This window comes from Periplaneta americana, chromosome 12 (assembly GCF_040183065.1).
Source record: "Periplaneta americana isolate PAMFEO1 chromosome 12, P.americana_PAMFEO1_priV1, whole genome shotgun sequence".
Classification (NCBI taxonomy): Eukaryota; Metazoa; Arthropoda; class Insecta; order Blattodea; family Blattidae; genus Periplaneta; species Periplaneta americana.
In genome coordinates, this window is record NC_091128.1 from 84,236,654 (window position 1) to 84,263,543 (window position 26,890).

Consider the following 26,890-nt stretch of genomic DNA (forward strand, 5'->3'; position numbering starts at 1 on the left):
TCATCATCATCATCATAACTAGCAGCATTTTATTGTGGCTTTCAGTCTCTATCAAGCAGCAGTTGCTGCTAAAAGCCACTAGTTATACTTAAATTGAGCACATAAAGTTTGTTTGCATTTTTGTTTTTATTTGGCCTTAAGATTTCAACTCGCTCATATACATGTTCTTTTTCTTCCTCTGTCTCTCAGCTCATTCAGTGTCTCCGTCTCTTGTCACTCTGTCTTCCTTACACATATGCATGCTCTCCCCCTCTCTCCTTCCCTCCTCCCCCTCTCTCTCTCACACATGCACGCTCTGTCTTCTCTCTTGCACTGAATCACACTTATTCTCACTCACCTTTTCTTTCACACACACACACACACACACATACGCCATTGTAAAATTTGTTTCATGTTTATGAGAAATTGAAATGTGGTGTTTTGCCTTCTTAGACCTGGAATTGATAAAGAAATAATTAATTTGAATAATACTTCTGAACAGAAATCATACATCAATGCATATTGGAGCAACATAACAACATATTAAGTGTAATCGCATAATATAGATGTGTTTGATGTTAAGCTCATTGCAACTGTTTCTGATTTTTGTACTTTCTTATAGATTGGGCGTTGTCATCTCGACCGTTGCGATCCTTGCCATTAAGTTCTCCCCCCAACACACAGAGCAACTGCGTGAGAGATGTCTTCTTGGGTGGTTCATGTCGTGACAGCACCTGGAGGGAAGATATCGCCATTCCTATGCTGAAGTGAGTGTCAGGCTCTCAAATGGCTGAAACAAATATTGTCGTTTACATAGAACATATTTCAATTACTGAAATATTTACTTCTCGCTATTTTTCTATTAAAAACTGTCCAAACATATGACACACTTTCATAGTTCTACAAAATTTAACGGGGAAGTATAACCGCATTAAAGAAGGTGTATTTTACTTTAAATGTTGAGACAATAATATTATAATTGAATAATGGCCACTTTAACCATGGGGTGTTGGGTCTGTATCTTACGACATGAAAACCAAATCAGCACTCTGGTGTAAATGGATTAGGATATCACTGTTTAGTCTTGTGATGTAAATATCCAAAATTGCCACTACTGGTAAATTGAAAATCCACCTTCAAAGTTCACTGTGTGATGTGCTGTATATAGTATGGCAATCCTGAATCTTTCTTCTTTGAAAATAAGGATGATGAATCAGTGACAATCACAGCAGCTGGGCATGAAATAAGAATTTCAGTTGATGAGCTTAAACGAATGTGTGACAACATATTCTCGCGATATCAAGCTTTTATACAAGCAGGAAGAATGACATTTCAACATTCATGTAACGTAGGTTTCAGTTTCTACTTCTGCCTTTATAGGAGCATTTTACCAGCTGATGTTCAACGTGTCTCCCAGGAGCTAGATCCCGTGCTATAGCAGCCATATAATAAATATATATTAAGGACCCTGTGCTTATGTATAAAGTAAACAAATTGAAGATGAACAGTTGTCGAGAACAGTTGAGAAGATCCAATGACTTGGTTCTTACATATTTGGCATAGGACACCAAGCAGCCACTTCACAAGAAGATGCATTTACTTGAATTCTGTTGTCTTTGAACAATCATAGAGTACAGGGATACTACAAAAGAATCATTCGTTTTCAAACTGCTATATTCTCCAAAGTATTACTCGTACAACAATAAGTGATACCGGTACATCAAAAGAACCAGAAACGCACCTGGTTTGCATTGTGTACACCATTTGGCAGCACGAGTATAGTGTCTGCACAAAATGGTGACAAAACAATAAAAGAATTTTTGTGTGTTGAAATATGCGAGATGTACATCTGTTATAACAGTGCAACGCACATTCAGACTAGAATATGGACACGAACTGCTATGTAAACAGAGTATCGGCAATTCAAAGACACTGGTTGCCTGTGTAAGGGGAAAAGTACCTGTCGACCGACAATGCCTGATGAAACAGTGGAGAGAGTGTGAGAATCTTTCGTGTGTAGTCCACAAAAATCAACAGCCCGTAGAAGCCGCGAACTTTGAATACTGCAGCAAACTGTGTGGAAGATTTTGCAATGACAGTTAAAGTTCAAACCATATTGTATATAGCTTCTGCAACATTTGAAAGCAGAAGTTTACTGCTGGCATCTGCAATTTTGCACCACAATGCAGGAAGCAATGGAGGATGAAGATTTCGCTGCCAATTTGATATTTAATGACGAATGCACATGTCATTTATCTGGGGTTGTTAATTATCATAATGTGCGTATTTGGGGCAGTCAGAATCCTCATGCATTTGTAATTCTTGAAAGAGATTCGCCAAAGGTAAATGTTTTCTGTGCATTGTTACAGACAAAGGTGTATGGTCCATTTTTCTTTTGTGAGAACACTGTTACGGGTACATCTTACCTAGATATGTTGACTTTGTGGTTGTTTCCACAACTAACAGAAGATTCAGACAATTTTATCTTCCAACAAGACGGGGCACCCCCTCATTGGATGCTTGATGTTCATGAATACCTGAACCATGAACTGCTGAATTGGGCGTGTTGGTGCAGATGACAAAGCTCTGTTCCCTTGGCCCCCGAGGTCACCAGACCTAACGCCATTTGACTTCTACCTTTGGGGTACATTAAGGACCACGTCTACGTACCTCTACTGCCACAAACACTGGTACAGCTGAGGGAGCGCATCAATAATGCAGTAATGGCCATTGACAGGACAACTCTACACAGTGTGTGCAACGAACTGGACTACCGCCTGGACGTATGTCGTGTCACCTGAGGGGCACACATAGAACATTTGTAAAGTGTGGGAATAAATGTGTTGCGTGTATGGTTCTTTTGATGTATCACTCATTGTTGTACGAGTAATACTTTGGAGAATATAGCAGTTTGAAAACGAATGATTCTTTTGTAGTAGCCCTGTACACTATAAGACATAATGGTTAACTTAATTCTAGATTGAAGAGAGAAGACGAGGATCAAATTACATAGATTTTTTTAACCAATTTGATAACTTCCAGTCCCTCTTTTTTTTTTCTCCTCTCCAGCTCTCTCTCTCATAATGAAAAGTATATTAATTTTGAGTTTACATTTTAACCAGGTCCTTTCTTTTCTCAGGAAGAGTGGTTTAACTTATTTCAACCCACAATTGTGCCAATGGAGCAAACGTCTCATCCCAATTGAGGCAGCAGTTATGGACAACAGCTACATTCTCTTGTTTGTGATAACAAGCACAACACGTTCTATAGCGTCCATGGCTCTGGTAAGCTGTCATTGAATTCCAAGCTTTGAGTTTCTTCAGCTGACCTGAATAATGCTTACAATGTATTTGTTGCTAGATATTTTAAGTTTCAGCTGTCACCATAAACTTAGACACAGAGTTACTTCGATTTTTTAAAATTACTGATTTCCTAAAGTCCTTGATTAAAATTCCTAGAAAGTGTGTTCCTTCAGAGTTGATTACAAGACTTCAGTTACTGCTACTGGTAATACCACCACCAACAATAACAATGCAACCATTGTCATTGTCACCACCACCACCACCACTACCACCAGTGCCCATCAACAATGCCAAAGCCCTGCTAGCTTGATAATTGTTATAAAATTATTGATTGTTGCAGGCAGCTCACTATATCGGTCTCAACTGTAATGTAGTGCTGTGTGTGCAGCATTTGCCTGATGATGCTGTGATTGGAAATGACAAGGTGAGGCATATTTAAGTTGGTGTTCGGAGAGATTTTGCATGTGGACTACAATAGAAGTAAGACAGTTGTTCGGACAATCGAGAACAGACTACATGTTACATTTTTTTTAGTTATATGAAGAAATTGACGTCATTTCAGTCATTTCTACACTTCTTTAACATTACGGACTCTCTCAATTTTGTTGAGGTAGGATAGAATAGAAAAACATAAGATGCTACTTATAATTATCCATGTTGTGAAATATTAGAAATTATACTCGAGGAATTTTTTTAATTGGTTATTTTACGACGCTTTATCAAGTGCTATGGTTACCTAGCATCTGAGTGAGATGAAGGTGATAAGCAAAGTGAGTCCAGGGTCCAGCGCCAAAAAGTATCCAGCACTTGCTCTTAATGGGTTGAGGGAAAACCCTGGAAAAAATCTCAACCAGGTAACTTATCTCAACGAAGATTTGAACCGAGCCCGTTCGTTTCACAGTCAGCCATGCTAACTGATAGTCTACAGTGTCGGATCCATGGTAGTTACAAGCTAACAAGACGTAGTCTTTATTCTCAATTGTTTTCTCCTTTTCTCTAAATATTCAGTGGATTTTGTTGTGCGTCATACATAGGTTGCATCAGAATTGAATACATGAAATTGTTTCACGAAATTCTTATCGGAAATAGAATATTGTAACACAAGTGCGGAAAGGGCACTATTGCAAAATGAGTATGAAAGGTGAAGTATGCTCAATCATACGAATTTTACAATTTTCATTTCCGTAAGTGTGTTACATGCTATTTTTTGTACGAAAGTGGCAGAATTATATAGACCAGGGAAAAATGTGTATATGTCAAAAATGTTTTCATATTTCATCTCGAAACGTGTATTGTAAGACATGTTTTCATTAAGCGGTGATCTCATGACAAGAATAGTATATTGTTGATGTAAAGAACAATTTTAGTTAAGTAGAAAATTAATTCTGTTTGAAGAATTGCGTCAATAATGGATTCTGGTGATGAAAATGAAACCATCATCATGTAGATTAATATTAATCATCAATAACTACTTGTAAATCACTGTAGAAATGTTTCATTCGAATAATATTATTAATGAACTGTTACTTAAAGGGTCAATCCACAGTAACGGACAGGATGATCATACAAGTTGTTCAATATAATATATATATATATATATATATATATATATATGGTATTTATTTATTTATTTCGTATGGAAATTCTTTATTATACAAAGTAAAAGTCAGAATGCCTGCGTCAGGTTTTAAGCTGATATTATTTCCGTAAAAAAGCAAATTATAAAGTATTTGACAACAGTTAGAACTGTTTAAAGAAAGGTAACAGACGGGACATAAAAATGACACAGTATATGCATAGAACAACAAAATAATACAATTGAGTAGGTCTATAATGTCGTACATTGTACTATGAAATCATTTAACGTTGTAATATCAAAACTGTTGATTGATGCAAGTAAAACAAATGAAAGAATAAAAAAATCAGATTAAAGATACCATAAATGCATTTAATAGGCATATTTTTGTTTTGTACTTGAAGATTTGGTTTTTTTTAATGTAAATTCATGGTTATCAGATCTGTAAGAGTAATATTTCCATTTGATTTTGTATGGAGATACTCCAATTATAGGATGCATTTTTTGTCTCTCAGGAAGGGACGCTGTGTTGTTCCAATGCGCGTTCAACATATCCTCATGAGTTTCACCGTTTCGTCTGTAATCAAAATTACCTTGATATAAGAAGTTGCAGCACATTCGACAAATGATTCGGCATCTTGAACTGTGTATTTTCCTGCTTTCATCCGAGTCCAAATAAGCCGTTTAATAGTTGCCCCTACACCATCTACAGCTCCTTTCCCATGACTCGTGGAGAAAAAATGCCAGGAAAGTTGTGTCCCATAAAATTTTTCTACAAATAATATATTGATGAAATTAAATCTCTGCTTGAATTGAGAGGTACCCAATCAGAAAATGCGTGTAGGTATTTCACACTTTAATGATTATTTTTTATGTCTCTAATAATTGCGTCTAAGAAAGAAAAGACAGCATATTTATCATGCGTCACATTGTCGGAAATCAAGGCATAATTACAAGATTCATTGCCAAACCATGCCACTGCTGTGAAAACTGTAATTTGCTTCTTATTCCAATGGGCAGCTTGTATTTCATTTTGAAACATAGCGGAATAGTTCTCCGAAATGTCCACTTGTAGCACACCACATTCTTCAGATGAAGCCTGTCTTACTTCATTAAAAAATGCACTTTGTTGCCTTGTGATGAGAGCAATGTATCAGGAGAATTGGTGTTTCTTTTTCAGTTCTTACAGAACTTCTGAATTTGACTATTGATTTCAATTTCTTGTCTCTTCTATTTGCATGTACCCATTGCTTACATGTAACATGTTTGGAAATTAAGGAGGAAGATTTAAACAATCGTTTGTCCAAGTTGTTGTAGTCCCCACATTTGTTACACGTTTGAACATACATACACTTTTCGTTTGCTACATCACAAACTAATGATTCTGTATAAGCTCGAACAGTATTTATTGTAGGAAGACAAAGTTTCTGACTAAGATATTCGGCATTACAGTGATACATACACACAGATAGTGTGGGGTTAAACTTATAGGAAGAACGTATTTGGGACGAAGGGATGCAAATTTTGAAAGTCCTATTGTATTTGTCTCTTTTTCTCCAATGAATAGCTTGTAAGCTTCTTTAATGGTCATCACAAGATTTGTTTCTGCATTTTTATCTTTCCAGTACCGGTATCTGTGTAAATTGTTGAACAGTCTTTCCTTCCAGAAGCCTGTCTGCTGATATCTTCCCTGCAATAGAAATTAATTACATCAAATTCGACATGATTTCCTATTGCAGTTATGTTGCTTTCCATTATCCATAATCCACAAATTCTTGCTAATACATCCATAACCTCACACGCCTTCTTGGAATTCGGGACAGATTACGGAGAGCATGATGGACAGCTTTAGCCCCAGTGTTAGGAACAGAATACCTTGAACAAGTTGGTTCTTCACTTGGACACGAGGTTGTGCTTACTGACTTACTCAGGCTATTCAATTCTTGTCAGTAGACACATTTTCGTTCACGTTCATATTTTCTTTGCTTTCTAATATCCCTTGGTGTCAGTTTTCTTCTTCAGAGCCCGTGCATGTTTCTTATTGCGTCCTTAAGTTGAGCATCATCTTAATTCCCTGACTGTTTCAGACGTTTTCTATACCACTTCATTTTCTCGGATGGAGACATCATTGCCATGTTGTTAAAGTACTATTAACCTGCAATATATACTTTAACTACATGGATGACGATGATAATAATGCTGATGATGATAGCAATAATAATAATACCAATAATAATAATAATGAATTCACGGTATGAGCTTCATGATTATGGACAAGGAACAGATGGGACAGTTATTCTTGTCCCATCTGTTACCACGATTACAAATATTGTTTTGAATTTAATTAAGGTTTTAAAGGTTCATAGTGTTCATCACGGAATATTGAAAGAGAATATATATTTTTTTCATTGGATAGTTTGCAATAATATGGCTTGAAACTAAACAATTCAAACATTTGGTAACAGATGGGACATAAACTTGAGCTGATTTAGATGACATAACAAATGTTAAAACTATCAAATAAAGCAATGTATTATACCTGCTTCGTCTTTTTTCGAACATTCAACCAAATCACTCACTGCTAAGCTCATTCTCAGACTGATGAGATAAGAGAGACCAAAGTTCACTGCAGTTGCTTCGCTTGTCGGAATAGTATGCTCTTACTTCCTGCTCACATTCAGAACAAACTATAAATGAAAACAAGCTCTCTCCTATGTCTCGATCTTGTCCATTCATCACTGTCTGACGTAAACATAGACGTTCAAACAACTACTTTGTATGTGACATCTGATGTCATGTTTTTTATTGATTAACCCTATAGTCAAAATGTTCTTCTGTAGACATATTAAGAATCGTGCCAGATTTCCACACTCAATGTAGAAAAGCTTACTTTCAGTGCCAGTTTTATTGTCGGAAATGTTGTCTTTCCACACTTTCCTAGAGAAATTTAATTTTTTATTCAGAGTTTGACGTTTGGTTCTCATATATCGAAAATAATTTCTTGCATCCATTTTCCTTCCCAAATAGAATGGTTAACTTCCACAGCTGAACATTTTCTGACATGAAATATGTTGAATATTTTCCCTCAATTTAACGGCTATTATGACCTGCAGTTACAAGAAATGACAACTCTTATGCAATAATAATATTTAATAAACACACTGTGTACACTTAATGGCGAAAAGAATGGGCCACCGACAATTTTCAAGTTCCAGAGACGTAACATTGCACATGATGTTCTCGTCAAAGCCATGGTTCATCAGGTAACACATAATTAAACCATTTAAATTTGTTGTTTAAGAGTCTAAAATATATTATAAAATCGAATGGAGGGTTGATTCTAGATACATCAGGGCCTCTGAAGAGTGAAATAATAATAAAATTGATAAATACAAAATCAACCGAAGCAAATATGAACAGGAAAACCAAGTATTATGCCGAAAAGATATTAACAGTCTGAGCGTAAGTCATTACGGCATTGGTATATTGAACAAGTTAATAATAGTAGGTCAAGGTTCAAATCTCCCACAATTTGCAATATACAAATTTGCCATCATATACGTCTTGCAAAGCTATATTTATGTGGCGACATCTCTTAGAATATGCCCAAACTCTAATAAATAATAAACCCCCCCCCCCCTCTCTCTTCCAAGCAATACTCCTGTCTGTTAATAAAACATTCTGTCTCATCATTACACTTGAACATGGCAGAGAGACAATACAGTGTCATCGAGCTGTGAGGAGAGAATATTTTATGATGGAGGATGCCATGAACCGTCTAGCGTATGCTACTCTCCGACAGGACTTCGATTGGAGAAATGTAATTTTCTCCGACAAGGTAATTGTTTCCAATAGCAACAATGGCCCTGCCTAGTTTATCGTCTGGATGGCCACCGATACAATGAATGCTTTGTGGGATGACTTAACAGATCGGGTCGCATGTTGGGGGTGGATGTCATACAATGGGGTAGGACTTCTGGAACGCATCCACTGTCTGTTTACAGCAGAAATCTACGAACACATTTTGGCAAAGTAATGATCCCTTCCACCTGAGAACGATATTCAGAAGGAACACTTTTCTTCCAGCAGGATAATCACCCGGTATACACTGCCAACCGGATTCAAAGATGACGAGGAGGCCTGATATCGACCTGGTCACCTAGCCTCCAAAATCACCAGATATGAATCCGATTGAAAATTTGTGAGCTACAGTCAAACAGATCCTACACTCCAATTGAGCAGAACAACCACCTGTTTGGACAGCTGTCGAATTGTGGGACAGAGTTCTAGATGCGTGGGAGGAAGTAGCCATGAATTTAGACCTGTTCCATAATCTTGTGGACTCCATGCCGCTCAGAATGAGGGCAGTTGTTGACGCAGGTGGTTTGTGGACGAGATACTGGTCCTCACCACAGGCCTTTTTTGTTAATATATTAACAAATTGTTTATTTTTTGTTTATTTAATTATTTATTTATGTTTGATATGTGTCCGATTTTTTGTTTATACAGGCCAGGTCTCGCCTATTAATAGCCCACAAGTGATGGGCAATAATATTTTTACAAGACAGGCATAACGAAGTTTATGAACAAATGTCATTTCACATTTAAAGAAATTAAATGTATACTAAAACAAAATAATACTTTTATCATACCGGGAGGCAAACTCACAACCTCTGCTACGGAAGTCAGACATATTACCACTGGGCTACACACTGCTCGTAAGGTTGACTACATTATAGATGGACGACTTTCAATGAAGAGACAACACAGCAATGCCTTGCAGTGGGTTACGTTTACACGAGTGAACCACGCAATAGAACTTAGCATTTCTATCGACCAAGAGTCAGCCCATTCTTTTTGCTGTTAAGTGTACATAGATACATTGTTAGTCAGAAGTCTAATTGGCTCTAATCCATTGACAGGACGAATGCTAACTCAATATTGCTCTTCATTATACGTGTAAGGAATAACGAGACTGGAAGATCAAAAAGAGTTTTATGGAATAGAATTGTAGTCCTAACCTCTTTTTGCTGCTGTTATATTATACACATATTGCTTGGCCTTGAAATTTAAACATTAAGTAGGATAATGTGGATGTTTGCATGTTGAATTGGTGTGTTCCTTGATATAGAAAGCTACCATTCTTTCAGCTGTCCAAGCAGGCTGTGAAAGACTACAATCGAGGCCGAATGTACCTCTCGGATCTGGCGAATCGAGAAGGAGTTCCAGTGTTCGAGTCGGTGGCGGAGGCAGTGGACTGTGTGATTCACAAGTGCAGTGGTCGATAGTGTTGGCAATTGGTGCAGCTTGCAAGTCACTCTCATATCACACTGGGTGGACGACAAGCAAGATTGAATTCAGTATCATCTGTCATGACTCGGAAATTTGCAAGTGCTGTCTTACATGATGGTGAATTCAGTTCGGACCGTGTCCTATTGCATTCCACTTGTTCCACTTCAAGAACCACGATGAAATTCCGTTTCGTAACATTTTAATATCTTCACATGTTTCATAAGTGGAGAGAGAGGCTCTTTGTAATACTTCATATAAGACTTGTTAGGAAATGCCTAAGGTAGATTTTCTCCTAACAAAATTTAAAATTAATATTTTTTTTCTGGGCTACATTCTAGGTAATTTCTTCTGGTTCAGAAAAATGTAAATCTTAAGAATAAGATACAAAATATATATACTTTATAATTTAAGGAGACATCTACTGAACTGGAAACAGAATAGGAGTTCATTACTGTAATAGAGATAACTTTGCATATTAAACGCAGATTTTCTTGCTCTTTTCCTCATTTGTTTGAATTGTGATGAAGTCTTATATGTCGTAAATTATTATGCTTATCAAGAATGCTTTGAAAGATAAGCAGAGTCGAAAATTCCTTGCGTATATTTTGCTATCATTCATGAAAGCATATTTTTTAACTCTTTCGCCTTTATGCGTGTGAGGAATTAGTGTCAGATAACTATGCATGTGACAAGTGTATGGAATTACTCTGTCTAAAGCATGTTGTGAATCTGTAATTATATTAAGGAATGCAAGGTTACAAATCAACTACAAAATGGTCGATCCTACTTCAATGAGATTATATAAATTCGTGAGACTCATGCCATGTTAACTTCCATGAAGACTTTTAACATATAAAGTGTTAAAATTTCAGTTCTGTAAATGTGTTTATTGTTGCTCGGCGTGCATCTACGACACACATTGTACATCACCATTTTATTTTTAAGTTTAATTTAAGCAGATCGAAGATGTGGCGACACCTAAACACTACATTGTCGGTATCTTGAGAATGGTGTAACTGATGTTCGCGCACACAGTTCGGTATGAGAGACATTTAAGGAACATGACGTGAAATGAAGATAAATGGGCAGCGAGTTCAGTATTGTCATTTCTTTAGCTCAGCAGTAAACCCATGACGCTTGCAGTTTTGTTTTTATTTTTTTATAGGGAGCAATTTGGGGTGGTGGAGTTCATATCGATTAAAAAAAATTGCACATACATTATTAGCAACATGACAACAGTGCGCTGGTACTACATTTATTTTAGTATTACATTTTATTGTACACTGGAAACTTTGTACTCTTCAAAGCAAAGCTTTAGTTTTAATGACTTTCATGAACGAAACACCACACGAGATATTAGAATATTTAAAGTAACCAATCAAACAGCCCTAGAAATGTCGAATCGTATTTTCAGAGAATCCTGTAATTGATATAATTACAGTATAATTTTCTGAAGTGCTTGTAACATTGTCATTGATTACGCACTTTACATTTTAATATGCTGTGGTATATGATGGCATTAGAGATTTTAAGAGTTCAGCCTCTTTGTTAAATGCTGTTTTGTTTTTAATTGTTTTTCATTTTCTTGTTTTAATGTACTTCTATTTTTAAATCTTTGGTAGGCGGGAAAAAGAGTACAGGTCGAGGTAACTTAATCATTTTCAATTTCAAAAGCAGATTAAATATTTTAAAACATTTTTAAACACAGATAAAAATGATTTTTCTCAAATTCCTTTTCTTTCAAGGGCTTAAATATATACATTATTAACTGAAAGGAAAATACAGTAGACCCTTGTTAATCAAGACTAAATGGGGGGGGGGGGGGGAAGTTACCCTACTTAATAAATTTCCGGATTAATTTGAATACCAGTAACCTAAAATAACAGTAGAATGTACAATAAAACTCCACTGCAACAGAATACATATATTATACATTTAAAGTGCATATACCTAAAGCAACACAATACAGTACATACATAATAATGATTGTCATACAGACAACTGCTTCAGAAATTGATTTAAAATATTTGTCTATATTCTGTTGGGACACTTTGGAGTTCAGTAACTCACTAAAGAGTCGCAAGTGGTCGTAGCAACTAACCTCATCTCACATTTCCCGTTTTTACTGATTTTTTTTTTTTTCTATTCATATTAAGTGAAGTCTGGAATTAACGAGGCTTTACTGTATATGATTTTGCTAGGTTATCATACATAAAATATTGTGGAAATAAGGATATTTGTTACTGTTTTTTTAGTCCTTGTTGATGGTGTGTCCCCATTAGATAGCATGGGTTTATTGTGAGCTGGAATGTGTTAGGAAGTGCAGCTACCTCAGTGATAGTGACTGTGTGACAAGGTTGATGTTTTGTTGAGTCACCCCTTCCACTTCTTTGCCCTTCCTTCTCCCTCTTTGCTCTGGTCTACATTTGCACCAGCAACGTGTTGAATGTGATTTTGCATCTCCAGATGTTAAAGTTACATAAAGTAGGATAAGATAAATTTTTTTCTATTGTAAACATTTTTATTTATGATTATTGCGAGAACATTAATTTTCCAACGTTACGTTATTTTCTTATAGGTATAATGTTTGGGAACAGAAGAATATAATAACTGTTTCGTTGATAAACCCTTGATATTTTTTTTTGTATAAAATGTTTGTTTTTTAAATTGTTTATGGCAATTATTATTGAGTTAATCCTGTAATACTTCCACTTTGAAATGAGTAATTGACTTCAGTTAACGAGCGAAAAATAAAATTTAATTGCTTCTATAAGATACTGGAAGTAGGCCTAAATTAGATACCAACATTTATTTTTAATTTTAGTTTTTTTTAGAAGACGTTTAAATACATTTCATCAAACATACATTCTCATCTAATACGATATTGCAAAATATATTTTTTATTCTTTTTAGCTGGTAGAAACACTAATTTTTGTTTCAGAATTGTTCACCTAATGCAGTTGAAAACTGAATAGTATAGTAAAAGACAAACGTTAATTCATAATCTTAGTTGTTTCACTGAACTGATTGTTGTTCTGATATTATTCTTCCGATATTTTGCTTTTGACAATTAAGGTAATGTTGCAAACTTTCGTTTGAAGTTTTCGAACGTTTGATAGATTTTTGTTTTAATCGAAGTTCTGGGCAAGTGTAAGACCAGTGAAGTCATTTGAGAATGCGATGCTTAGTTTAGTACCTGACATAAAGTGAAGAGAGTTATATGAATGTGGTTTTATCAGTCAGTCACAAGTACTTACAGACAATTGCATTTATATATATCTATGAATTACATACTATAATTACATATATATAAATATTGAGTACGCACTGTAGATATGGCAGTGGTTTCAAGATTTTACGCAACTTTTACTACTCCCTACTTCCTCTTCAGTTTTATTATTTAAATAGCTTAATTCTTTGTGTCTCCTTGCATAAATTGTAATCCATGAAAAATGTTCCATGAATGCTTTAAGGTTATAAATTTATACTAAAAGTTTTATAAAACATACAATAATTATTTCGTAATACATGCAAGTATGCAGTATTTGGCAAAGCATGGTTCAATTAATGTTACAAGTTTGCTCAATCAGGGCTTCAGAATATACTTTTTTTTTTTTTTTTTTCATAAAATTAATTAAACCTAAATGTACATGATTGTTAATTTGTTACAATGTGCACTATGTGATTACATTTATAATGAACGTAAATTTCGGTATTTTTAAGTTCTGAATATATTTTGTTGAATGTTACACTAGATACACAATTTTGAAGCCCTATATAAAACTTCATGGATCATTTCTTGTTACCAATAAATTGTATATCAGCTTCATTTAAACTGGTATATTGCTATATTTTCGCTTTGTGAAGTGGTGCTAACATCAGTTTGTAGGAATATTGTTTTATGTACTGCTTTGCAAGATGTAAGTTCAAATTATTTTAACTCAATTGTCATACAAATTCCATTATCTGCAAGGAGAATGTTAGTAAATTGCATGAAAAACTGCAGGTAGACATATATTATGTGGCAGCTATGTAGACATGTAACCCTCTGAACATACTTTTAACATAATTTCTTTGTTAGAGTTCTAATAGGTAATGCTCTTGTCATTAATTTAATCAAATGTTTTATAATTAGCACAATGTACATATATATTTTTTTTAACCACAAACTACTTTTTTATTTTTTTGTTGAAAATAAATCCCCCACTCCTAATTGTATTATAAATGCCTGGTTATGATAACAGTCGATTTTTAAATTTCACATTGCATAACTATTTATTATAGAATCAAATAAACTACTTGATGTATTTATGTTTCACTCTTTCCGCGTACATTATTTACAGCTTATTTTTCCCCAAAATTCCTGCCGTAATCACTGCATGCAAGCTTATGTATATATTAGAAAAAAGAAACTTGGGAGGAGAGAAAGGATGCGAGAAAGTATTGGAGCTCAGTTTCATTACTTTGAGCAGCAGATGGGGTAACTCGACTGTTGCTTGTGCAAATTTTCTTTTGCCTTATCACAGTTGTATGCATTGCAGGTAAGATGACATTATGCAAGTCCAGTGATACTGGAATTCGTTGCTCTGCATTAACCCTCCCCCAAGCTTCCCAATATGGAGGTAGTGTGTTACTGTTCAGGCATTCTTCAAAATACTTTTATTTGTATAATATATCTTCTTTACATATTGTACATTAGCCATCATGGTGGCCTAGTCGCTACACCACTGGATTTATAATCCTGTGGACCTTTGTTTGATTCCCGGTGTACTCCTGATTTATGACTTGTTGGGCAAGCCTATGGTCCAGATAACATAATTTTCTCTGGAAGCTCAGATTCCCCTGTGGCACCCCAACAAATCTCCATCTCATCTTACTGTCCCCTAAGTAGCAGATTTCTTCATTCTTATTTATTGAATGAATCACACAGTTATGCATTATGAATGTTCAGCTGAAATTTCCCCATGCACGTCGATTTTTCTGAATTGTTAACACTGCAAAAATTTTCAGAAATAGGTCTAAGTTCATTAGTTACATAACGTTCTTGTTTTTTCTAATAATAGCTCTCTCATACTGGACTGTCAAGTCATAGAGTTCTGATAGCAAGGAATATCCATATTCGTCAGATACAGATTTCTCGAAAGTTCATCAAGGCTATGATCAACATAGAAGTTAGAGTAATGAAGATAAGGGGAACCTTGTAAAACTCCCCTTTTAAATGAAGGCTTGGTTTTCCTTTGTGAGTAAGCGATGTTTGTTTGCAAATTTCTTGTTAAATTCCAAAGCTTAGACAGGAGTCAATGAGTTTGAAGGCTTTTTAGGTGACTATGTTCTACTGTATATTATCACAAGCTTTTTGGGCGTCAAAAGACAATTTTGTAGCATCTAACATAAAGAAACGATCATAACAAAAATATTTATCAAGGGACCTCAAATCCTTCATTTGCCTGAAATCCAATAGTAGAGTTTTCTCTTAGTAGAGTAATGAGGAAAGAAATATAAGATTTCAAACATGGACTGCTACAAATCCCGGACTTCAAGGAGATGAAATCATAGAAGCAAATTATAAATGCAACAAAGTGTTTATTATGTGAACAGGTCACTTCCACAGAACAATATGTAACTTGTATAAACAGAAAAAGAAACAAAGATTTACAAACTATTGCAAGTATAAATTAGCACAATTATGATAAATTCTTTACAAATGTTTCTCAGCTATGTACAAACATTATTAGATGTTTAAACAGACACAAAAGAAAAGAATAGGGAAGGGGAAATCAGAACCAGTAGCAAATTGTTATTGGTCATGTAATCTGGAGGGCAGGTTGGAATATATAAATGTAAGGCTTGCTTGCAATCCCTTAGAATGTGCATAACAAAACTGCAAGAATGGCATAAGGGTATGTGTTGCAAATGGGGAAAAAACGCAATTTCGACATACAAGAGAAAATTAAGCAGTAGAGACAATTCATCCATTATACAAGACAATAAATGAGAGAATTCAAAGTCAATATGTCTGGGGGAAAGCCTGGCTAGTCTGTTACTTCAGTGTTAGCTTTAATTCCTCAATCCCTTGCTTTGCTTGCAATCACCAAGTAAACATGGAAGCCTTGCTTTATGGATTAATCATCACAGTAAGAAAATGCTTTAATTTTTTCTCTGAGCAGAAGGCAAAGTTTGATACACTGCACTAACAAGTGTACTGGGGAAAGCTAAAGGTATAAATACAAACTTTCCTTCAACATGACAATGCCTGACTACAATTCTGCTCATGCCATAACTAAAATTTAATTTAGACGTATTAAATCTTGAGCTGCTTCTTCATCCACTACCTTGTTCAGCATTAACATCAAACGAATATATTCTTTTCATAGATTTTATATTTATATAATACATGCTTTAAGTATGTCATCTTACGACTGTTGACATTATTATTGTTACAATTGTTGCTCTTTATTGGTACATCTGTGAACCATGTACAATCAGAAAGGATTAATGTCTTTCGAAACATTATCTGTAGATTTGTAGTGGAAGAAATCAATTTCGTATTTACCTTTTTAAAGTTAATTTATGATCAAGGAAACCACTAAAAAGCCCAATCAAATTGGCTGACTGTGCGATTTGAACCTGGAATACAGGCCCAATGTTTTACCACTGAGTCACCTTGCTCCATCAAACTTGTATATGGGAGGAAAAGTATTGAGACATTCAGCCTTGAAATAAATCTCCAGAGTTCAGCAGTTGCCTGAATTTTTCCAACTACCCTTTTACAAATTAAGCAGGACAAACAGTAAACATACAAACAAATGATACTGCGAGCATGTGGTCAAGATTTCGTCTTAAGTAGTTCTCTGTAGTGAAATGGTGGCAAGCTATGAAAGTACAGATTGCTGAAACTATTCTCGTGCATTTCTATGGACAAAGAACCATGAAGGAATAGTATTTCTTGAGTGATCGCATTTCTCCATGGAGAATTTATTTCAACAACCTCCAACTATAAGTCTGTACAGATGTCTTTCTGTGTATGGGGGCCTATAGAGAGGTGGTGTACACTTGTCTCTGAAACTACAAACATTTTTTTCAGGTGAAATTAAGAAGCTCCCAGCTACTACTGACATAACTCAGGTGGCAGCACATTTGCCTGGTGATCCTAGGCTGTGCTCGGGTGTGGGTTCGATTCCTGATTGGGCTAATTACCTGGTTGGGTTTTCCCGTTAATAATAAGTAAATAGCACACAAATGTGCATGTATAGTTCCAAGGAGCACAGATTCTGCACTCTTTGTTGTCATTGTTCTTTGCTATATTCCATCAACGATTTTGTCTCTGTAAACATTGGCTGAAGTGGTATCAGTCACAGAGGCTGCATACACATTGAAGTGAGGGTTTGCCTTTTTTTGTACAGAGCTTGTGGTGAAAGACATGTGATGCTAATCTTGTTAGGGCACGGCACATATCACTGTTTGGGCCTATGGTCCACCATGGCATCTGTTGCATAGAAACCCAGTGGAATTTCATTCTTTTCTAGTCTTTTCCTGAACATCTCTTGTTCCCCAACTGTAATGTGCATGTCAAGTAATTCCTCGCGAATTCTAGACCTCGTCTTGCCAAATACCATCTCATCAACACTAAATAACCTAGTATTTAATGCAGCGTTTTTAAGCAACGTCAGAGAGAGGGAAGTAAAGCATCTTGAACCTTATATAAAGTGTGTGAAAATCAAGGGGGAGACTACATTGAAAACTGATATGCTACATTCTGCCAATATCATTTACATTATCCTAATAATGATGTAATTGCCTCAACTTTATTTCCCCATTGCATTTAAAATAATAGTGCTTCATATTCTGAAACTGAAATGCTTTTCAATTACAATTGATATAAATTATGATTCACACTACAGACTTCTGACCATTGTTATTAAAGAAAAGTCCTGATAATTTCTTCAGTCGTTATCTTTATTCTTTCTGCTTTTCAAACTGAAATGTTACTTAGAAACATTAAATGAAAAATCTTTATATAACATACTAACCAGAGATCAAAGACAATGATACAAAATGTTATACTTCTCATTCAAAACAAATTATTCTTCCTCTTTTCTTTTTTAGACATGATTACAAATCAATTTAATTTCTTTGTAGAAGCAGAAAGAAAGGAATTCAGTCCCTGAGAGATGGGAAAGGAGAACATAAAGATTATTAAATCAAGTTTTCAATGTGGCCGGATCCTCCCTCCCCTTCATAGCAGTGTATGTTCCTAGGAGTAATCATCTTGATCGAAGTCCAGGCTAGATTGCTGCATGGATACCATCTGGGCTGCTGCTTGAAGCTGTTGCCACTGCTGCTGCTCAGCCGCGGCCTGTTCCTCACGTGCCTGCCAGTACACAAATCAACTCTCAAACACATGCAATTCACAATTTTTTTTCTTGTGTTTAATTTTATTACATTAAGAATTATTACCTTTTTAAAAGGCTTTCAGTTAATTTTAAACTAATATCCTTCAAAGCTATAAAGATTATATTTCTTGCAATCACAAGTACTTTAAACACAATGGAACCTGGCACTCTCAAAATATTTTTCCTAGGGCCATCATTGTTCGTGAATCAGATTCAAGTAATACAAATATGAGAGCTTTTAAATAGGCTATGATAAAAGACTATAAAATTTACCTTTTCTTAAGCAATAGACAGGATTTAGTGGCCCATAAAATTGGTCACAAATTTACTACTCTCAAATTTCTGCATTTCAGAGTAGATGAAGGGTTCTTATGTACAGTGGCAGGTTTAGTGGACAGGCCTGGACCCAACCAAAATCTAAAATAAGTTTTTTTTTCTACTACAGAAGGAGCTTGACATAGCATGGCCCAATATACCATGAATTCAGATGTAATATGGCAAAGAGTATGTCCTCCGAGAAAAAACACTATTAGTGAAATTTTTAACTGTAGAGATTCAGAAAATTAGTCTGCATAGAATGATTCTGCATTAAAATTCGTCACTAACGCTATCTAGAGTTGAGAGGGAGTTCCATGTCATTTCGAGATCTTCATAACTGTAATTTAACAAGCCTGAATATTTTGGTTTTGAATATTTTTGTGAAGTGCAAGGAATTTACAATGATTTAAAACCAGATAAGTACACAATAGTGTTGACTCTTCCGACTTTGGTTATTCTTTCAGGAAATTCTCTTGACATTGATTCCTATGTTTGGGTTTGCTTTTCTAATCACTAGCAAATAACCAAATGCAACAACCCTCAACTCCTGCCCATAGGTGTAGTCTTAATCATACAGTAAATTCGCATAATACTGAGTCTTGAGTTTAGTCTATGGTAATATCTGTAATGAACGAGGAATTGAAGGTGAGTTTATTACTTGATTTCTACACCCCAGGAGAATCTATGAGAGGATGGATAAAGGAAGAATATGAACTTAGAAGTAGTGTCACTTTACAGGTCCCCTTTCGATGTATTGCAGCTGTGTGAAGTATGTCCCACAACAACCACTTCTGAGGCTTTGGGGTGGGGGAGTTCTGTGTGTGCGGGCGACTGCTTACTCATAGAGCGTACTGTTCAAACACCCCCCAGCAAGACTCTTGGGTGAGTCTATGTAAGTGGATGCCAATTCGTCTTTCGTGCAGGTGTCACGAGTTTGCGATCAGGCTCTAACAGTAGAGCTATAAGTTCACAATAACGATGTATCGTAACACTTGGTTTCACCCCGATCCCTCCACATATAGTAAAATACCAGTATAACGAAATTGTACAGACCTCTGAAATTACCTTGTTATAGTGAAATTTCGTTATAACGAAATACTTTTTTTTTTCTTTAAGAGAGAAACATGCTTGTTCAATTACATCTACTTACGCCATGAATTTCACCTATTTTGCATATAGAAAGTATCCTTAAATAAGATTAAAAAACTATATTTGCAATGCATTTTAATAAGAAAAAGTTTAAAGAAAGGCATAGGAAAAGTACAAAATTCAAGTTCATGAAGCACTTTGTAGAACAAGAGGTATCATGTTGCAATATTAGTGAGCTATGACTGGTAGAAGGAAACTAAATTAGGAGAACAAAGAAACAACTGCATGAAAAAAATTAGCATAAAATTCAGACACATCTGCAACATGGTAGACACACTACATTACTAGCTAGATATTTAATGACCACGTGGCCACTATGCAATTGCAATACTGTTATAATATAAAATTATGTTCTATTTGATGATGAATTGTACCCTATACGAGTATTTAAAACATTTTTCGTTAAAATGGTAATTTTTTTGGCAAGAGAGCGAAATTTTTATTTCGTTATACTTATTTTTTCGTAAAAACGAAATTCGTTAATTTTAAATACAATATTTTAACATTAAATCATATGGGAAAAAAGCAGGGCACAGGAAATAATTTCGTAATACTGAATATTTCGTTATACTGGTGTTTGTTATAACGATATTTTACTATATTAAGTTCACTGTTGACAGTCATTCCAGGATGCAGAGTTCAGTTGTGAGAGGCTTGTTGCAGAAGTCTCTAAAGGCTTCACTGTCAAGCTTGAGGGGAGACTGCGGAAAGGATACCAATTCACTATATTGGTGTTCTCTGAATATGCTGCATTGTTGAGTGTTAGTTTAATCAAAAGTGCATGCATATATATATATATATGTGTGTGTGTGTGTGTCACATCAATTTTGTGTAAAATGGCTCATACTGAGAGAACATTGAGGTCATTATTTGTAGAATTAAAAGAACAACTGTTTTCAAGTTGGACGTATGAAACAAAATTGTGCTTACAAAGATAGGAGATCGACACCATATTTACAAATTAAAATAGTGGATAGACATAACAGAAATTTTCAATTTTCATAGTATAAAAAATATTCTTGGCTAATAGGATGCTTTGAGATAAATAAGTTATATTGTTATATCTGTTTGGGGGTGAGTGGTCATTTTCTTGTGAGATGTGTCACAAAAAGATTTGATAGTAAAGCCGAGAAATATCTGCTTTGTAAAAAGATAGAAGGTAAGCAGATTTTTTCAGCCTATCCAGTATTTACACCTTAGCTTCGCCACTGGTCGGTAGCCTCTTTAAATACACCTGTTCTTGTTAACGTCAAACAAAACTAGATTTTATTCACAATATTGTGAATCTGTAACGTCCAGAAGTAACTTTACTAAAGGAATGAGGTTTGGTCCTGTGATGGGCAAACTAATTAGCCTTCAAGACAAGTGAAACCCTATCACTTTCATTTCCTCATGGCTCCATTACTACCAAACGACATGAACCTTGGCAAACAACTCTTGTTGTTGTCGTAGTAGTTCTTCTTCAGGAATGCCCAAATTCTCAAGTCTAGTACTTTGACGTCGTCGCTTTGCAGCAACAGCCTTGCAATCTTTCAATACAGCTTCAGCATCTGCTTTGTAGTCAGCAAATCCCAGACGATCTAATGCTACAAAGAGAGAAAAGCAGAGTAAGAAATAGGCTAAGTTACCTATAATTATTAAGGACTCTGATTTACAGGTACAGGATTTCAAGCAGTTAGAAAGGAAGCATATAGAAGGTCATAAGTAGGCTATAATATCTTATTGGTAGCCTGACATGTAACAGAATAGTGACAAAATGTGCTGATATTGTTAAATTTCAATCATATTTGAGATGTAGAATCACTAAGAACATACGAAGCATTGCGAAATAATCACAGTCGAAAATAATAAATATTACCCAATGACATTTGCAATACAAATAATTATTCCAGTAATAGAATAGGAATCCACAATGTTTGATCGTAGGTATGATATGCACATTCGACAAACACAGACAATCTGCTCTTTTTAGTATTTTAAGATAATTGTTGTCAGTGAGGTATCCGTATACTGAAATTTTCCCGCTGTGGACTTAGTTGGTGGAAAATAAATGTGTTGAAATGTAGTCTGTAAAATGATTGGTAGGGCCTAATTAAGAGAAGATTGGTAATCATGGACGAATGTGTCACTTGGTTAGCTTTGTTTCTGTATAGCCATAGTCCTGGGTCACTGGCTAAAATGTTTAGGGTATCGCTCACGTATAGGCTACACAAAAAGAAACCTAACCTAACAGAGTGACACATTCTTCAATAACCTATTACTAAAAAATTTAAGTTTACCGGTACCTTGTAGAACGTGTTCTGCATTTATAGTTTTCTTTTGTTGATGATTACAAATATCATTTGCTTCTGATGACACCAGGTGAATGAATTCCGTGCAGCAGTTCAAAATAAGTTCACGTGATTCATTTGCAACACGAATATTCGGCAAGATCTCTTTTATCATTTTGTTGATTGACGCTCGCGGTAGTGTAAGTTCTTCTTCTTCTTGTGTCGGCAGTGAACCCGAAGTGGCCATTCTGGTAAAAGAAGGGAACAGGTATTTAAAAAAATACAACTTTGTCTGAGGATTGTCATAATGTCAATTTTACAATAAAACTTTAAGTAAAGCGGGTTACAGGAAATGAATTTTATTCTTTGATTTTGAAGTCTCAATGCACAATATACATTAAAAGAATAATAAACAATGCAAAAAGAGTATATTTTAAAGCTCCATTATAAAATACTATAAGATAGCCTATGCCAAGCATCTGATCACAGCTATCAATAGTTTCATGTACTTACTTTCGTTCGCTACCAAATGTACGATTCGTTTTTACTGAAAGACCAAATTTAATGAACGATTCTTCCCCGGTGTATGATTTGTAACTCAACTACCCTTTTGTGTTTGTGGCAACTATCACTTTGCGAACTCGACCCAGATCAGTTTTGTCGGAACTATGGTCCAGGGCCAGGCGTCCAGGTTTATGTTTTACAGCTGTGCTGTTGGCGGTAGTGGGAGGGGAGAATGATTCACAAGACGCCTGCAAAGGCGCTATGGACGCTACTGTCGTTAAGATGGTGATCGGTGAGAATGTAGCCTGCAAGATTGTCGGAGCCAACAGGGTACCAAAAGCTGTTTGACCCATCGAAGCCTGAATGCCATAGTCATGGGTTGCACCGACAGTTTCGCCTGTGTTTCTTTTGACACGGATTTATCATTGAGTGTCAGAGGTCTGCTACTTCCTGAGAAAATGACAGTAGAGGGATCTAGCGGTAGAATCTCAAAATGTATTTGCTTCCTGTTGGTCGAAGGTCAGTGGCACGATCACTAAAATATTTGAAATGGGTATAAATTGTGATATTTATATGGATTATTGCAATGATTATGGGTGAGTTTTGAAGAATTTATACATGCACAGATGTAAGTTATGCAGGAATAATCTAAAATGGCAGGTAAGTATCCTAATTGTAGTTAGTGAGGGTTCATTCTAAAAATCGTACGTAACTACTTAAAAACGCGTCAAAATTACATATCCGAACGATTTTGCTAAAATGTCGTCGGTACTTATTGTTATGTCCACTTTTCGTAAGGTGTATGTACCAAAATTGTTTTATTTTAAACATGCTTGTGAAATTTATGAACAAATCAATCGCTAGGACTTCATTTTGACACATACCTATGTAACCGTGTTGACGCTTGTCAATGTTAGTAAACAGCCTACTTGATGGTGATTGGGCTTCAATCCATGTTGTAATGAAGGGGGGCGTTCCCCTTTGCCACATTAACAAGTGATACATATTGAAAATGCACATTTTATTTACATGTTAGGCATATTTATGCATTTCTGTATATCCATACAAATGGAACAACTTTGGTTACTGAACATGTGTGTCACTCAGAAGTATAGATCTGTATAGCTTGTCTTAATATCATGATAGAAATGTATTGAGAAGAGTATCTTAATTTATTATATTCTATTTATATAATTTTGATTTTTATCCGACATTAATTATATGTGTTTTGTGTTGATTATGAAACAGTTATTAATGGTATTCACATTTAGGCCTGCATGTTTGTCTGTGAAATGATCTTAAATTAGAATGATATATCAAGGAAAAGGTAGATCTGTAAGTACACAACTCAATATTTGAGCCTTCTCAGCGAAATTGTTCCATATTAGGCGGGAGAGATGGAAATTGTAAAGAGGGGAGTAAAGGGTGAAATGCTACTTTCGACTAAATATATTTTGTACCACAAATCTGGAGAAAGTTTTTTGGGAAAAGCTAGGGCCCACATAGGGCTGACGAACCGATAATAGTAGCTAATGATGATAAGGACTACGTTTCTTAGATCGTAGTTTGTTGTTACCGACATTTTTTTTGTGAGTACTTGAGAACAATTAATGACGCAGACTATGTAGGGAAATTGTTGATTCGTTATTACAGAGATAGGTAGCCTAAATGAAATGAGCATTTTTCTGTGGAAAAAATGTTTAGTTGAAAACTTAGGTGTATGGAATGATTTTTGTAACAAAAATATGCTTATTAACAGTAAGAAATGTTTATTTTACAGCCGCATCAGATTTCTATTTTGAATTTTCGTTTCAATTACAGATTGCAGTACGAAAGAGTATCAGTGTGCTCCAGTTAATGAATATGTAGTTGGAAGTTAAAGTGATTCTATTACTGTCTCATTATGGATGACAGAAATGGGGAATGCTTTGACCATCATGAAGACCTGTATGGAGGTGGACCACTAAACACGTCTGATTCCGAACATGACTGTCTGAAAGATTTTCTGTTAGATCCAAGAGACACTGTAAGAAACGTGCCTTGCAACACAGACAGTGACAGAGCAGACAATATTCTCAGTGGTTGTTTGGAAGCTCAGACTGCGGTAAAAAGAGACGATGTGTTTGACAACTGCACAGATTCTATTAATTGTTTTAGCGACAGGACTCGGGAGCCTGAGGTTCCTTCCGACAGTAGGGAGTTAAACTCTTGTTCAAGCGTTGCAGAAACCACAAATTCTGAAGATGAACGAAATGGGAGTTATCTTTCTCCGTCACTTAATAACGAAGACTTCGCCTCTCTGAGTGAATCTCTGAAAGACGATAAAGTGAGGGACAGTGATAGTCAGTTCAAAGAAGAGATCGAGACAGAGAATTCCTCCGACTTGTCTTTAGTAGTACAAAAGAATATTGACAGTGACAAGAAGAGTACAAAGTGTGCCGATGATAAGAAGTTAGTCGATTCACAACCCAAAGCACAAGAATCGCCAAGAAGTGAGAACGAGAGTCAGGATGACGACGTGGGAAGTGCGCACTCTTCTGAATTCCCTAGTGTACCCAGAGGGAAAACCGGTGCTTCAAGAGGCCGGAAGCGAAAGGGGGCAGACATACCTACAACAAGAGGTCGACCCCCTGGTCCAGCTAAGAAAAAGAAGCAGCCAGTGACGTACCAGAGCCAGATATCACCTGACCAAAATGGTATCAAAATCCGAATCAAGAAATCTTCAGCATCGCCTGCCACATTGCAGAGACACAAGCGGAAGGAGCGAGGCAAAAAACGAAAGAGCAAGAAAGGATCCAATACAGAGGACGAGGAGTCAGATGTGGACTCGACTAAGCGGGTGAAGTGGAAGGACTTGGATTCGAGTGATGATTTTGGTCAGCAGAGTGACTGGGGACTTCGCCTGCCAAAAGAAGCACTCTACCAGATCTTCTGGATGGTCATACAAGAGGAAGGATGCCTGCCATTCCTTATCAGGTTATGTTTCGTCTTATTTTCAGTAATTCAATTATACTTTCATTTAGTAAAATGTCTGAGTCAGAACTGCCCTTCCGAGAATGAGAGAGTCATAGGCATAATTTACGTCCATATTTCGTCCTCATCACAATTAAAATCTGCTCCTAATCTGTAGAAAATTACCTTAACATTGTATTCTATCTTTCAGTTCCTCCCTCACATCACAAATAGAATGTGTTGTGCTGGACTAGTAGAGTCCAGGAAGCTGTGTTTGTGGCTCAGTGCTAGTGCGCTGATCTTTCATACAGGCGGCCTGGGTTCGACTCCTAACCAGGTCATGATGGAATTTGTGGTGAACAAAATGACGATGCATATAGTGGTTTTCACGGGGTATACCCATCTTCACTTTTTTTCTATCAGTACTCTCCACTTCTTCCTCATTTCATCTATCAGCAGCAGTAGTTAAAAGTAGCTTGGGATGAAGTTAGTACGGGTTTCTGATGCTGATATACGAAGGGCTTGGTGCTCCAGGCCTTGGGGTTATCAGATACCGGTACTCATCTGTCATGGCTGAGGCAGGATGGCCCACCTATCAGCATCGAATTCACGAATGCCAACCAGGCCACCTGTTGGGCTTGGATTCATCGCATATGTAGGGCATAATGTGTAAGCCTAAAGGCAAGGATACATCCTGGGTTTGACCCTCAAAAAAGCCAAACCAAGAGTCCAGAAAGATGCTACAAGGAAAGGATACATTTTTGGGATACTGATTATGTTGATATTGTTTCGGATGATACTTGAATTATGTAAAATGAAGATAGCAGAGTCAAATTATATGACAATCATAGTTTGTCCAGTTACTGGCAGCAGTTGTTCCCTTATAATGGAGAGATTTATATTTCAAGGCCCATTTGGTTTAAGTTAACTTTTTTTTTTCTTTAATGTTAATGTATGTTTATGATTATTTAAGCTTCACTGTAATTTATGTATACGGATTTTTTTGTATGTTCAGAATAAGAGTGGGGGGGAGTATTACTTCTTTCCATAATGGGGTGCCTAATTGGCAGTAGCCTTTCTAATCTATTTGTTTATCAGCCGTAACTTAGTTGAAGTTTCACTAACCATTGGTAGGTGCAAATGATGGCACATCAA

General features: G+C 35.9%; 3 protein-coding genes across 16 annotated transcripts in view; 2 read left to right on the forward strand and 1 right to left on the reverse strand.

The window, feature by feature from the left end:
* Positions 1–14,470, forward strand: part of raw — a 454,717-nt gene extending 440,247 nt beyond the window's left edge. For 10 of the 11 annotated variants that reach the window (XM_069841669.1, XM_069841665.1, XM_069841670.1 and 7 more), the window contains 4 exons: positions 602–746; positions 3,119–3,263; positions 3,622–3,705; positions 10,008–14,470. In XM_069841669.1, coding sequence (XP_069697770.1) covers positions 602–746; positions 3,119–3,263; positions 3,622–3,705; positions 10,008–10,145 — 512 coding nt within the window. In that variant the 3' untranslated portion in view covers positions 10,146–14,470. The remainder of the gene's footprint in view (positions 1–601; positions 747–3,118; positions 3,264–3,621; positions 3,706–10,007) is intronic. The other variant, XM_069841663.1, reaches the window with a different exon arrangement.
* Positions 14,471–18,084: 3,614 nt separating this feature from the next.
* Positions 18,085–23,053, reverse strand: NC2beta (negative cofactor 2beta). Its single transcript, XM_069841676.1, has 4 exons — positions 22,793–23,053; positions 22,295–22,527; positions 21,432–21,595; positions 18,085–18,520 (listed from the first exon to the last, which is right to left on the reverse strand). The coding sequence occupies exons 2-4, from the start codon at positions 22,524–22,526 to the stop codon at positions 18,404–18,406; spliced, it is 513 nt and encodes a 170-aa protein (XP_069697777.1). The 5' UTR covers position 22,527; positions 22,793–23,053; the 3' UTR covers positions 18,085–18,403.
* Positions 23,054–23,065: 12 nt separating this feature from the next.
* Fbl6 (F-box and leucine-rich repeat protein 6) overlaps positions 23,066–26,890 on the forward strand; it is a 50,774-nt gene continuing 46,949 nt past the window's right edge. For 2 of the 4 annotated variants that reach the window (XM_069841658.1, XM_069841661.1), the window contains exons 1-2: positions 23,296–23,443; positions 24,605–25,759. In XM_069841658.1, coding sequence (XP_069697759.1) covers positions 24,687–25,759 — 1,073 coding nt within the window. In that variant the 5' untranslated portion in view covers positions 23,296–23,443; positions 24,605–24,686. Of the gene's footprint in view, positions 23,444–24,604; positions 25,760–26,890 lie in introns of all 4 variants that reach the window. The other 2 variants (XM_069841660.1, XM_069841659.1) reach the window with 2 other exon arrangements.

Bases quoted from the DNA above. Each gene is read 5' to 3' on its own strand.
- NC2beta (XM_069841676.1), bottom strand. From the start codon at position 22,526: ATGGCCACTTCGGGTTCACTGCCGACACAAGAAGAAGAAGAACTTACA. The intron at 21,596-22,294 runs GTACCGGTAAAC...CTCTCTTTGTAG, and splicing joins TGCAGAACACGTTCTACAAG to CATTAGATCGTCTGGGATTT. The intron at 18,521-21,431 runs GTTCATGTCGTT...GTGTACTGGCAG, and splicing joins AACAAGAGTTGTTTGCCAAG to GCACGTGAGGAACAGGCCGC.